The following is a 14017-nucleotide window of genomic DNA, read 5'->3' on the forward strand; positions in this document are numbered from 1 at the left end:
TTTTGTTGCATTTTTAAGTAATAGTAAAACTTCAGACTTCTGAACCACTCCCACTGTCAGTTAATGGTCTGGGATCTCAATCTTTAGCAAGCATGTTTTCTGTGACAGTTGACTCCATGCCATTATACTCAGGGAAATAAATGATCAATCATTGTTCAATAGCCTATCACTGTAGCTCGCTTTAAGCAAAACGGCTTGTTTTAAGGGTTTCTTTAAAAAGAAACTACAATTAATGAGTAATGTAATGAAATCCTATGGTGCTTAGAGACCTTCTAAACCACCAGGGCATGGTAACAGAAGTCATTCCTTTCAATCAAATTTTCCTTTTTGAAAACCTTGAAAATAAAATAATTAATATGAAACTAATTAAATTTAATCCCATTTAAAATGTGACTGACAATATAGTAAATCACCCTTGACAAATATGTCCTAAATAACCTGTCTTCAATTTCAGATTCATGATTGTATGATTTCATAAAATTCATGGGCAGGAGTTGTTCAAACACAAGGGTAAATCTAGACAGAAGGCAAACTTGTGTGAAGTAATTTAAGAACATAAGAGCAGTAGAAGTGCTGATTATGCACAAAGAGACATCTCAAAACACTTTACAGGGAGTGTATAGCAAGCTTGAAATGAGCAAGAGGCAAGAGATTCAGGAGGGAACAAAAGCTTAATCAAAGAGAAATTTCTTCAGGACATTTCCGTAAAGTTTATTTCAAGCCTTGCTTCACAGTTCCATAAAATTCAATTCCTATATAAATATAATATATTCTTTAAATTGTGAAAAGTATTCAATGCAATATTTCTATTCTGAAGAAATCAAGATTTAGTTCAGCAATACCCAGAATATTAAACAGCAACCTATATATAGGGGTTATTAGCATCAGCAGAAACAAACACCCATTCATTCCAGCTATTACTGTAAAACTTGCTTCATCATTTTGTAAGCCAATGTTTTTTAAATAACAACTTCCTTCATTTATTACTTCAGTTCAACAAAATGATCTCTGGTTGAACAGCAAAGTGACTATCAAATTATTTTGATCTTCAAAGTAATTAAAACCAAGCCATTAACAAATGTGCAACAAAACCTTGTATGTTTTTGAATGTTTGACAAATTGTTTACAAAGCAAACAGTTGAATTTCTGTCAAACCTCTTAATACACGTATTTAGAACAGTTAAGAAATTTGAATATAGGATTAAAGTTTAAGCATTCAGAGGATATATTGAAACAAAAGCAGGAAACACTCTGGTCTTTATCCAAATTCAATGCCCTTCCTTTAATTATCAGACTACTTCCTTGAACTGTAGAGTGGGCCAATTCTTAAAATGTGAAATAAATTGTCTGCAATCCAAAAAAAATGCACACAACACGAGTTGCCACATGCACAGGATAACCTAGACTCTTCTTAATTGAGGTCAAATAACTGCTGTTCATCAAACCTACTAAAGTGTTCATTTATTTTCTTTCTGAGGAGGTTAGCTCCGGATGATTTTTCATTTTTTAAAACTACAGGAAATATCCCAAAAGATGCAAACATTTTGTCAACTGTGTCGCAGCAGTTGGTATAAGGGTGGATAATACCTGAAATAGGATTAAATGAAGTAGATAAACATTTGAAGAAATATAAAAATTATTTTTAATTTTCTACAACACATTTTAAAATAAGGATACTGAAGAAAATAAACTTTCAACCCTAAAGATCTTTGTTTTCATAAAAATAATTCCTTTCATACCTTTCATGTAATAATATTTTGCTCCCTTATAGTATTGGTCAAGTCTCTGTTTCTAAAATAAGAATGCTGTGAATACTGACATTTGGAATTTTGGTATCAGCAAAGCAACAGCAAGAAAGATCAAACTTTATACTATGCAGTGAGAGTAGATTTTCCCCAAAACACAACATTCCATCTTGCAGTTCAAAGAAAAGCCATTTCAGCCTTTATTTCTATTTTTGGAGTTGTGCTGCTATTGTAAGATATACAAACTAATGCATTAAAAAATCTCCTTTTACTATACAAATAAAATGAAAAACTGTTACTAAAATTCTGATGCGTACAATTTTACAATTATATTTTTGCTCAGATTTTATGTGCACTTTATCTTAGTTAATGTTAAATGAAGTTAACAACTTAATGGCCAAACAAGGGTAGACAATGAACAGACAAGGTGGTTCCACATTAGATTTCCAGGCTGGCTAATTTCACCTGGACTTGTTGAAGAGTTATATTTAGTCTCTTTGTTCCAGGACAAGGGAGGAGAGAACAGTGATGACGCATTTTTAAGAAATTATTGACTACTGACCTTTCCGTCTAGAATGTCTATATCTGGAGTTTGATGGAAAAGGAACTCATACAGTTTGTAATGCTGAAATAAACTAGGAAAAAAGATTCAGTCAATATAAATTGAACTCAAGTTTTCTAAAAAAAAATTAAATATTGAAATTACATTTAATATATACAGAAACATACCCTAAACAGTAAATGTCTGTTATACTCAAGAATTAAAACATTTTCAAACAAATATGACAAAAAGGCAAATGTTCATAATTGACAATTGATTTTAGAAAGGTTAGTCATGGCACAAATCAATTCCTGCCTCCCAGACTGCCTGGAAACACTACAGTTCGCCTACTGCCGCAACAGGTCCGCAGCAGATGCCATCACCCTAGCCCTACACTTAACTCTAGAACACCTAGACAACAAAGACACCTATGTCAGACTCCTATTCATAGACTGCAGCTCAGCCTTCAACACCATTACTCCTACAAAACTCATCTCCAAACTTCATCGTCTGGGGCTCAACTCCTCCCTTTGTGACTGAATCCTAGATTTCCTAACCCACAGACCACAGTTAGTAAGAATAGGCAACAACACCATCTCCACGATCATCCTCAGCACCGGTGCTCCATAAGGCTGGGTCCTCAGCCCCTTACTATACTCCTTATACTCCCATGAACGTATGGCTAAATTCCCTTCCAACTCAATTTTCAAGTTTGCTGATGACACCACTGTTGTGGGCTGGATCTCCAACAGCGATGAGACACCGTACAGTAAAGAGATAGAGAATCTGGTGAACTGGTACAATGACAATAATCTTCTTTCAATGTCAAAAAAATGAAGGAGATAATCATCGCCTTCAGGAAGCATAGTGGAGGGCATACCCCTGTCTACATCAATGGGGATGGAGTAGAAATGGTCCAGAGCTTCAAGTTTTTGGTGTCCAGATCACCAATAACCTGTTCTGGTCCCTCCACGCGGATGCTATATAGATGGCTACATATGCCTCTACTTCCTCAAGAGATAAGGAAATTTGGCATGTCCACTACAACTCTCGCCAACTTCTACAGAAGAATTATAGAAAGCATCCTTTCCAGTTATATCACAGTTTGGTATGTCTCCTGCTCTGTGTCCAAGACTGCAATAAGCTACAAAGGGTCGTGAACGAAGCCCAGTCTATCACTCAAACCAGCCTCCCATCACTGACACTGTCTACACTTCCCGCTGTCTTGGGAAAGCAGCCAGCATAATCAAAAACCCGACATACTTAGGACATACTTTCTTCCATCCGGAAAAATATAAGAAGTCTGAGGATGCATTTCAACTCACTCAAAAGCAGCTTCGTCCCTGCTGCTAACAAACTTTTGAAAGGACCCACCTCCCATTAAGTTGATCTCTACACACCCTAACTGTGACTGTAACACTACATTCTGGATTCTCTCCTTTCCTTCTCTATGCACGATATGCTTTTTCTGTATCAGGCTCAAGAAACAATACTTTTCACTGTATTTTACACATGTGACAATAATAAATCAAATTTATTTGTTGACCATGTAACCAATCTGATGGTTAATGCAGTAAGCAGCTGAACATTAAGACCAGTAAGGTTTCAGGTTCATTGCCTAACCTGAGTTAAATTGCTTCAGCTAGGTCTAGGATTTGGGTCCTCTCTTGATTGGGGAGGTCAAAGCTGTGCATGGACCCACTTCCTGATCACTGTTCAATGATTCCTGCTAGAAGTGGACACTGACATTAGATGAGGAGGAGATGGGAATCAATGAAATGCCCCTGAAGTTAAACAGGTTGCCAATATTTGCTGTCACAAGTTCTGCATGAAGAATGAATACTTTTGTGAGTGACTGGAGATCACCAACACAGTCATTTTATCTGGTTCATTACTATTCATCCATCTCGAGTACTCATTGGAGGTGATTGAACTTCTTGCAGCACTGTATCCAAGTACTCAAGGCTCAGCTTCTGGCACTGACTTCCATGGCTATCTGTTTCTGCTACCTTCTTAGTAAGTGTTTGGAGCCTCCTGCAGATTTTGGATATAACTTGTCCTCTTCACCTCCACCACGAACACCTTAATCTAGTGCCAAAAAATATTGAAGCTCGTGCTCTCCCATGGCAAGCTATTTTTCAGTCTTTCCCATGTCAGATTATGTTCCCAGTGAACTGCCAACACCTGCATCTTTCCTTTAAAAGCAGCAAGGGCAAGCTTTAATGCCAGCTAGTCATAATGTTGGTCCTTTGCTTTGGTCATGCAGCCAATCAACAATGTGGTTAGCACTGGCTGGATGTTGAAATCATTTAAAACTGCAAGCAGCATGAATAACGTGCTGCCTATGTTGCAGTCAATGGGCATGGGGTAATCATGCCCAGGCACAATTTTGAAAGCTTAACAGCTTAACAGCTGTTTTCTACTAATGGCCAAGAACTAAACTATATGAATTGCACACGTATCACGAAGCTTTGCTTCTGCAATTGTTCATATCTATACAAGAAACCATTTAGAACTTCAACTGGAAAGGATCTGGAAAAACTGAATAAAAATCCAAAGCACTTTGACACTTTCTATTGTTCATTACATATCAATATAAAAGACTGCATCAATATTATCTAAGCATTTAATGAGACTTTCTAAACTTAAATAAACTACTGGTAACTGTCAAATTTTAAAAATTAAAGCATAATTCATGATCCCCAGGCATATTTTATAGTTATTTGGAGAGTAATGAATTGATTGGAGATAGTCAGCATGGTTTTGTAGCGGGTAGGTCGTGCCTTACTAACCTTATTGAGTTTTTTGAGAAAGTGACCAAAGAGGTGGATGGGGGTAAGGCAGTTGATGTGGTATATATGGATTTTAGTAAGGCGTTTGATAAGGTTCACCATGGTAGGCTTCTGCAGAAAATGCAGATGTATGGGATTGAGGGTAATCTAGAAAATTGGATCAGGAATTGGCTAGCAGATAGGAGACAGAGGGTGGTGGTTGATGGTAAATATTCGTCATGGAGTTCGGTTACGAGTGGTGTGCCTCAGGGATCTGTTTTGGGGCCACTGCTGTTTGTAATTTTTATTAATGATCTGGATGAAGGTATAGTTGGGTGGATTAGTAAATTTGCTGATGACACCAAAGTCGGAGGTGTGGTAGATTGTGAGGAAGGGTGTCATAGTTTGCAGGAAGACTTGGACAGGTTGCAGCGCTGGGCCGAGAGGTGGCGGATGGAGTTTAATGCGGAGAAGTGTGAGGTAATTCACTTTGGTAGGAATAACAGATGTGTTGAGTATAGGGCTAACGGGAGGACTTTGAATAGTATGGATGAACAGAGGGATCTAGGTGTATGTGTACATAGATCCCTGAAAGTTGGGAATCAAGTAGATAGGGTTGTTAAGAAGGCATACGGTGTCTTGGCGTTCATTGGTAGGGGGATTGAATTTAGGAGTCGCAGCGTCATGTTGCAACTGTACACAACTCTGGTGCGGCCGCACTTGGAGTACTGTGTGCAGTTCTGGTCCCCACATTACAGGAAGGATGTGGAGGCTTTGGAGAGGGTGCAGAGGAGGTTTACCAGGATGTTGCCTGGTATGGAGGGGAGGTCCTATGAGGAGAGACTGAGGGATTTGGGGTTGTTTTCGCTGGAAAGAAGGCGGCTAAGAGGGGATCTTATTGAAACATATAAGATGATAGGAGTTTAGATAGGGTGGACAGTGATAGCCTTTTTCCTCGGATGGAGAAAGCTAGCATGAGGGGGCATGGCTTTAAATTAAGGGGGGGTAGTTATAGGACGGATGTCAGGGGTAGGTTCTTTACCCAGAGGGTGGTGAGGGATTGGAATGCCCTGCCTGCTGAGGTTGTAAATGCGCCTAGTTTGGGGGCGTTTAAGAGATCTGTGGATAGGTTTATGGACGAAAAGGGATTGGTTTAGGTTAGTGGGTCATTGTTTTTTAACTGTTCAGCGCAACATCGTGGGCCGAAGGGCCTGTTCTGCGCTGTAATGTTCTATGTTCTATTGCTTATACGTGGCCTCTCAACAAATCTACAGTGAGAGATCATACTGGCTTATCATGTTGGCTGATTGGTGTGGCAGGCCAATAAGATGGGCAAGAGGCGAAAAACTTGCTTTGCGCCCAGTTTCCCGTCTCTAACTGACCACGTTCTGCTCGGGTAATCAGACTCACACCAAGGCTGACTTAAATAGTCATTACTTCATTTTAATGATACTAGTGAGGCCGGGACACAATTGCCAGGGCTCACTTATCTTAACGGCCTCTCCGGAGGAGGACACCACCAGCAAGGATCATGTAACCCAGTGTACTGTGTACGCTTCGCATTTTGGATTACGCTATAAACTGAAATATCTTCTCTCTGTCTCCCCATGTGATTTTGAATGCAGTGTGTTTCTAAGATGCACAATATTTAAGTTAAAGGGGTGACTAATGAATTGAAATAAGACACAAATGCTTCATTTTCTATCACATACATCATAAAAGTATCTCTTACTGATTTAGCCAACAACAGATGTAGGTTCTGAATAAATCTACATCAGGAGTAAAGTTCAAGTATGAAACATTTCTCATATCAGTGTTCATTTCAGTTCCTCAATTTTGAGTCTTTATTAATATTGTTGTTTGTTTGGAGGATAAACACCAACATGGACTGATTTAGCTGCATGTGTATCGAATTTGTAATTTCCATGTGATTAAACAAAGCAGCAATCCTGGGGCTCTTTCCCAAAAAATGTTTCCAAATATGTAGAAAGCAAAATTTTTCAATAAAAAGTATGATTTTGGACGATATTATAATCACCGTATTAGGATAAATATAAAGGACATGGAAGCAGTACAGAAAGCACAAAGAAGATTTACGAGGTGACATCACAACTGAGAGGATAGAACCCTCAGGAAAGATTGAACAGGCTGAAACTCTTTTCTGAGAAGGCTGAGGAGTGATTGACCCAACAGAGGTCTTTAAAATTTTGAAGGAATTCAATTGAGTAAGTGGAGAAGCTAAATCTACTTCCAAAAACCTGGGGCTGTAAATGTCAGATTATTACAATTAAAGATACAAAGGTCTGAGGACACGTACCAACCCATCAAGAACAGCTTCTTCCCTGCTGCCATCAGACCTTTGAATGGACCTACCTCGCATTAAGTTGATCTTTCTCTATATTCTAGCTATGACTGTAACACTACATTTTCCATTCTCTTCTTTTCTTCTCTATGAACAGTGTGCTTTGTCTGAATCGTGTGCAAGAAATGATACTTTTCACTCTATACTAATACATGTTACAATAATAAATCAAATCAATAGGGAATTCAGGAGAAACGTCAGCACTCAGGAGTGTGATTAAAATGTGGAATGTGCTAATGAAGTGGTTGGTGCAAACTCATAGATGCATTGAAAGGGAAGCCACAAAAGTAATGAGATTAACATATCGAAGGATATGTTGATTCTTGTGTTGCGATGATGTTACTGGAGCGGGAGGAGGCTTGTGTGCAGCATGCATAAATGTTATGCAATTCCATGAATCAGCAAAAAGATATTAAAATGGGTAAAACTTGCATAACATATTTTGTTTTAATTCTTTGCAAGAGATCATAATGTACAAAATGTCATGTTATTGTGAAATATATATGGAATATATTTATGATAAAATTAAAGAAATCAATACAACAAAGCAAATAGACTGAACATAGCCTCACAAAGGGCTGCAGTGGCCTTGTGGCATATCATGTTCTTTAAATGATGCTTGTTACAGCAAATACCCCATTATGCAGTATACCTTATACCACAACAAGAAAATGTCAAACCCAGGGATCAGTAAACTTAACAGATAACGTTAGAACTGAGGATCCCATAATAAAAGGTACTTGAATATGCAATAGAATAAGGCCTAAAGGCAAAGCCAAGCAAACAATACACTTTAACAGATAATATGTAGATGGGTCAAATTGACAATTTACGGCTAACATGAATATAACAAAATATGAAAGTCACCCAACAACATCCAGAATTGACTTTAGCTGGGGAATGAACAGCACTGTCATTAATAAGATTTGCTCCGGGCATTTAAGTTCTACGAGTTTTTGCATACGCTGTGAGGATCAAAAGAGCACAGCACCCATTACATGACCAGCTGGGACCTGTCTGAATAGGGCAAGCAACTGTGCATCTCCTTAAATGAAGGACTAATAACAAGCTGCAGAGTCTGAAACAGAAAGTGTAAGAATAATAAATTCCATGTCAAATCAGGTACAGAATTGAGGAAGCAAGGAAGATTTGATTGGAGAAAGTGGAAAAAAAAGGGATTATAGACAGAAAAAAAACTATCCCAACAGCAATTAAAAACTGAAGGAATGATACTTCACACTTATAAAAGTTAATTTCCAGAATTAGAAAAGTTGTTGTGCAGTAATTCACACTTAGCATAATATTAAAAATACACCTAGGCTAAAATGGACAAATCTTAACTTTCTGTGGCAAGTTTAGATTATATTTTAAAATCCCCACAGAGACCGACAAACTTAAAAAAAAGAAATTCAAACTTCCAATTGCTAGCCGAAAGGACAACACATGATTTCATATCTAAAACTTTTACTGTGCAGACTAAAAGCACAATTGATTAAACATTACAGTATTGTTGTACACAACTTACTTTAAGAACAAAACATTCTCATTTTACTTTTAACACAATCAAAAAGTTATTTCACAGGTATACTAAGTCCGTTAAACAGTTCTTCAAGTTTCCCAGACCCAGTTTTATCCAAGTGATTAATAGTCCCCAAGGATTTACTTTGGTTCCTTTTCTTTTGCATTGTGATAACTTTGAGCCTGAGAGCGGTCTTTCACTGCAAGGATTTTTTTCTGCTGAATCTCCTTTTAGCGCAAGCAAAGCAAACCTTCTGTCTTGCTTCAAATCCTTTTCCCGTCCATCACACTGCCACTGAGAATTTGGTGGCCAGTCAATTTTCCATTCACTGCGGCGGGACAGGAAAATCCCACCGGCGTTAAGGGTGGTGAAATTTCTCTCTAGATGCTCTATATTTCCTGGATCCTGGCAGGCTGATTGAGAGTTTCCAGGATATCTTTAAAATCTATCCCCTCTCAATGACAGGGACTGGGAGCTGAACGTACAGGGCTATCAAGTGTTTAGGAAGGATAGGCAGGAGGGAAAAGGGGGTGGCGTAGCTCTGCTGATTAAGGACAGCATCAAGGTGGTAGCAAGGGATGATATTGGAGCCAAGGAGCAGAACATGGAATCGTTGTGGGTGGAGATTAGGAACAGCAAAGGGAGGAAGACGCTGGTGGGTGTCGTCTATAGGCCCCCGAATAATGATCTGGAGGTGGGGCGGGCTGTTAATACGCGAATAAGTGCGGTGTGCAGGAATGGGACGGCCGTAGTTATGGGGGATTTCAATCTGCATATTGATTGGTCGACCCATGTTGGACGCGGTGGGCTCGAGGAGGAGTTCTTGGAATGCTGCCGGGATAGTTTCCTGGAACAGTGTGTGTTGGAGCCGACGAGGGAGCGAGCTATCTTGGATCTGGTGCTATGTAATGAGGCGGGTAGAATTAGGGACCTTGCGGTGAAGGATCCTCTTGGAAAGAGTGATCACTGTATGGTGGAGTTTCTGGTGCAAATGGAGGAGGAGAAAGTGGGTTCCCGGACACACGTCCTTTGTTTGAATAGAGGGGAGTATGGTAGGATGAGAGAAGAATTGGCGAATGTTGACTGGGGGAGCGCGTTGGAGGGAGGGTCTGCCGAGGAGCAGTGGAGGATCTTTAAGGAGATCTTTCTTGGTGCTCAGCGGAAATTTATTCCGATGGTCAAAAAGGACCGTAGGAGGAGAGGTAATAAGCCGTGGATAACGAAGGAGGTGAAGGAAAGTGTTAAATTAAAAGCGGAGGAATTTAGAGTAGCTAAGAGTAGTGAGCGAGAAGAGGATTGGGAGAGGTTTAAATGTCAACAAAGATTGACAAAGAAGTTGATAAAGAAGGGTAAGAGAAACTATGAAGCTGGGCTAGCGCTTAATATAAAAAAGGATAGCAAGAGTTTTTATAAATATATAAAAAGGAAGAGGCTGGCTAGGGTGAACGTTGGTCCTTTAGAGGATGAGAAAGGGGACCTAGTGGTAGGGGATGGGGATATGGCTAAGGTATTGAATAACTTTTTTGTTTCTGTCTTCACGGAGGAGGACGTGAATAATTTGCCGGGTGTTAGCGATGGAAAGGTGGTAGGACTGGAGGGTCTTAATGACATTACTGTTACGAGAGAGGCGGTGCTCGACAGACTGGAGGGGCTGATTGTGGACAAGTCCCCAGGACCGGATGGAATGCATCCGAGGGTTCTGAAAGAAATGGCGGAGGTGATAGTGGATGCCTTGGTGGTTATTTTCCAGACGTCGCTGGATTCCGGGGAAGTGCCGGAAGATTGGAAAACGGCTAATGTTACGCCGTTGTTTAAGAAGGGTGCCAGGCAAAAGGTGGGGAATTATAGGCCAGTTAGTTTAACGTCTGTGGTAGGTAAAATGTTAGAATCCGTCATTAAGGAGGAAATTGCGAGGCACCTTGAAGAGAATTGCTTGATAGAGCAGACGCAGCACGGTTTCATTAAAGGGAAGTCGTGTCTGACAAATTTACTGGAGTTCTATGAGGATGTGTCTAGGGCAGTGGATAGAGGAGAGCCGGTAGATGTGGTCTTTCTGGATTTTCAGAAGGCGTTTGACAAAGTACCTCACAAGAGGTTATTGCAGAAGGTCAAGGGACATGGAGTTGGGGGTAGGGTGTTAGCGTGGATAGAGGATTGGTTGTCAAATAGGAGGCAGAGAGTGGGGGTCAACGGGTGCTATTCGGATTGGTGGATGGTGACTAGTGGAGTGCCCCAGGGGTCGGTGCTGGGGCCTCAGCTTTTTACCATTTATATAGTTGATCTGGAGGAGGGAACCGAGTGTAGGGTGTCGAAATTTGCTGATGACACCAAGATTGGGGTACGGCAAATTGTGCGGAGGGTGTGGAGAGTCTGCAGAAGGATCTAGATAGGCTGGGCGAATGGGCCAGGAAATGGCAAATGGAATTTAATGTTGGCAAGTGTGAGGTGGTCCACTTTGGTAGGAATAATGGTAGGAAGGACTATTACTTACGTGGTGAAAAGCTGCAGCAGGCGACGGTGCAGAGGGACCTCGGGGTCCTTGTGCATGAGTCGCAAAAACCCAGCTTGCAGGTGCAGCAGGTGGTCAGGAAGGCGAATGGGATGCTGGCCTTCATAGCGAGGGGGATTGAATATAAAAGTAGGGAGGTCTTGCTGCGGGTGTATAGGGCATTGGTGAGGCCGCAGCTGGAGTACTGTGTGCAGTTTTGGGCGCTGCACCTGCGCAAAGATATTTTGGCCTTGGAGGGAGTGCAGAGGAGGTTTACTAGGCTGATACCGGAGTTGAGGGGGTTGAGCTATGAGGAGAGGCTGAATAAATTAGGCTTGTACTCGTTAGAGTTTAGAAGAATGAGGGGAGATCTCATTGAGACGTATAAGATGATGAATGGGATGGATAGGATAGAGGTGGAGAGACTCTTCCCGCTCAAAAAAGACAGTAGGACTAGGGGGCACAGCCTCAAGATAAAGGGGGTGCGGTTTAGAACGGAGTTGAGGAGGAACTTCTTCACTCAAAGGGTGGTGAATCTCTGGAATTCTCTGCCCGTTGAAGTGGTGGAGGCTGCCTCGCTAAATATTTTTAAGACGCGGATTGATGGGTTTTTGATAAGAGAGGGGATTAAGGGTTATGGGGAGAGGGCGGGAAAGTGGAACTGAGCCACGACAGATCAGCCATGATCTTATTGAATGGCGGGGCAGGCTCGAAGGGCTGGATGGCCTACTCCTGCTCCTATTTCTTATGTTCTCATGTTCTTAATGTCTACCTCCATGGCACTGTAAATTACATGGGCCTTGTATCGAGGTTGAAATGCCGCTATCCTTGAGACCCCAAACTGCCTTTATCTTGAAAGTGAATGGACAGTTTAAAATATAATGGTTTACAACCTGACGTTCTCAACTTTTCCCTGCAACTTTGGAAACTAGCAGTTTAACTGCTGTAAACACAGCTGCTGCTGCCATTGTCTCAAAGTGTGACAGCTATACCTTCCTTCCAGCAAAACAATTTGGGCCTCCCTTTAATCCCTAACACCAGGCCTGCTGTCAGCCAGAATTCAGAATGGATCACATGACTGCCTTAATTTTACACTAAATTTATCGCACTATTGCAAAACATAATCTTATAAAATTTTGCAATTGTATTGACCATACTTAAAGTAGTCGGTGCATTTGAACGTGAGTCAGGCAGCAAGACATCATTTTCAAGAGGCCAATGGTAGAACAGCAATCTCAGGTAGCAACTTCTTATTTTCTCATTTAACTACATATCTGTCCTTGACTGAAGTTACTGTGTGATTTAAACATAAATGTTGACAGGCGCCATGAGCTGCACTAGTATTTTGATGTTAAACTGTGGCCCAATAAATTTTTCAAGATGGACAGGATTATTGTTAAACTAAGTAGGAGAATAGCATTTGTCAGATTGTCAACATTCTTCATCTTTTGCATCATCAACAATAAACAACTTGCATTTATATATTGCTTTTAACATAGTAAAGCACCCCCAAGGTGCTTCATAGGAATGATAATGAAACAAAATGAAATGATAAGGTGATAAAAGCTGTAATAAAATCAGAGAAACTTACAGCACAGAAGAAAGCTATACAACTCACTATGGCCGTACTGGCTCTTAGTCCATATTCCTGCTTTTTGTCCATAACTGTGCAAGTTTCTCATCCTCCAGCACCGGTCCAACTCCTTCCTAAAAATATTTATCGAATCGACATCTACCACTTTTCCAAGTCAAGTGTGCCTGATTCTGACAACTCTGAGTAAAACCTTTCTTCTCATCTCACATTTAGATCTTCTACCAATGATTTAAAATCTTTCTTCTCTGGTTATTGATCCACCTGCCAGTGTAAATAGTTTTTCTCCATCTACTCTATTAAAAAAATGCCAAATTTTGACCAGATTGCTCCAAAGGTGTAACCTGGGCAAAGTCTCCAGCACGATACCACACCAAATGCATCTTCCCCTCCCTTCCCCTTTCAGCATTCTGAAGGATGGATCTCTCCACAACACTCTGATTTACTCAATCACCTTAACATCCTTTCCTCTTCTCATGGCACCTTTTCATTCAAGCACAGGAAATGTAACACTTGCCCTTTTGCCTCCTTTCTGTCCAAGATTCCAAATGCTCCTTCTAGGTGAGACAGCAATTTACATCTGCTTCTTTAATTCAGTATACTATGCCCACAATGCTGTCTGCTCAATACTGGGAGATCAAATACATAATGGACAATAGCTTTATGAACACTTCCATTCAGGCCACAGGTGTGACCTCGAGCTTCTGGTTACCAGCCATTTTAATATTACACCTTGCTCTCATACTATAACCTTTTTGTTCTTAGACTTCTACAATGTTCCAATGAAGCTCAACGTAAGCTCAAGAAACTGCACCTAATCGTTCAATTACACACATTATAGACTACTGGAAGGATATGATTGCAACAATTTCAGACTTTTTTTTGCCGCATTTTGTTACTTTTTTCTTTGCTTTTGGTTTTCTTTTGCTTTTCATAGAACCGCAGAATCCCTACAAGTGTAGGAAGAGGCCATTCGGCAAATCAAGTCTGCACTGACAGC

The 14017-nt window shown here is 40.5% G+C and overlaps 1 protein-coding gene across 2 annotated transcripts in view; it reads right to left on the bottom strand.

Moving 5' to 3' along the window:
- The window catches only part of cabcoco1 (ciliary associated calcium binding coiled-coil 1), a 66223-nt gene that overhangs the window by 13034 nt on the left and 39172 nt on the right, over positions 1-14017 (bottom strand). For both annotated transcript variants that reach the window (XR_013888822.1, XM_080205244.1), the window contains exon 5: positions 2308-2380. Coding sequence is in view for 1 of the 2 variants with exons in the window: in XM_080205244.1 (XP_080061370.1) it covers positions 2308-2380 (73 nt within the window). In the remaining variant the exon portion in view is untranslated. The remainder of the gene's footprint in view (positions 1-2307; positions 2381-14017) is intronic.

This window comes from Carcharhinus amblyrhynchos, chromosome 17, assembly GCF_965287045.1.
Source record: "Carcharhinus amblyrhynchos chromosome 17, sCarAmb.v2.hapA, whole genome shotgun sequence".
Taxonomy (NCBI): domain Eukaryota; kingdom Metazoa; phylum Chordata; class Chondrichthyes; order Carcharhiniformes; family Carcharhinidae; genus Carcharhinus; species Carcharhinus amblyrhynchos.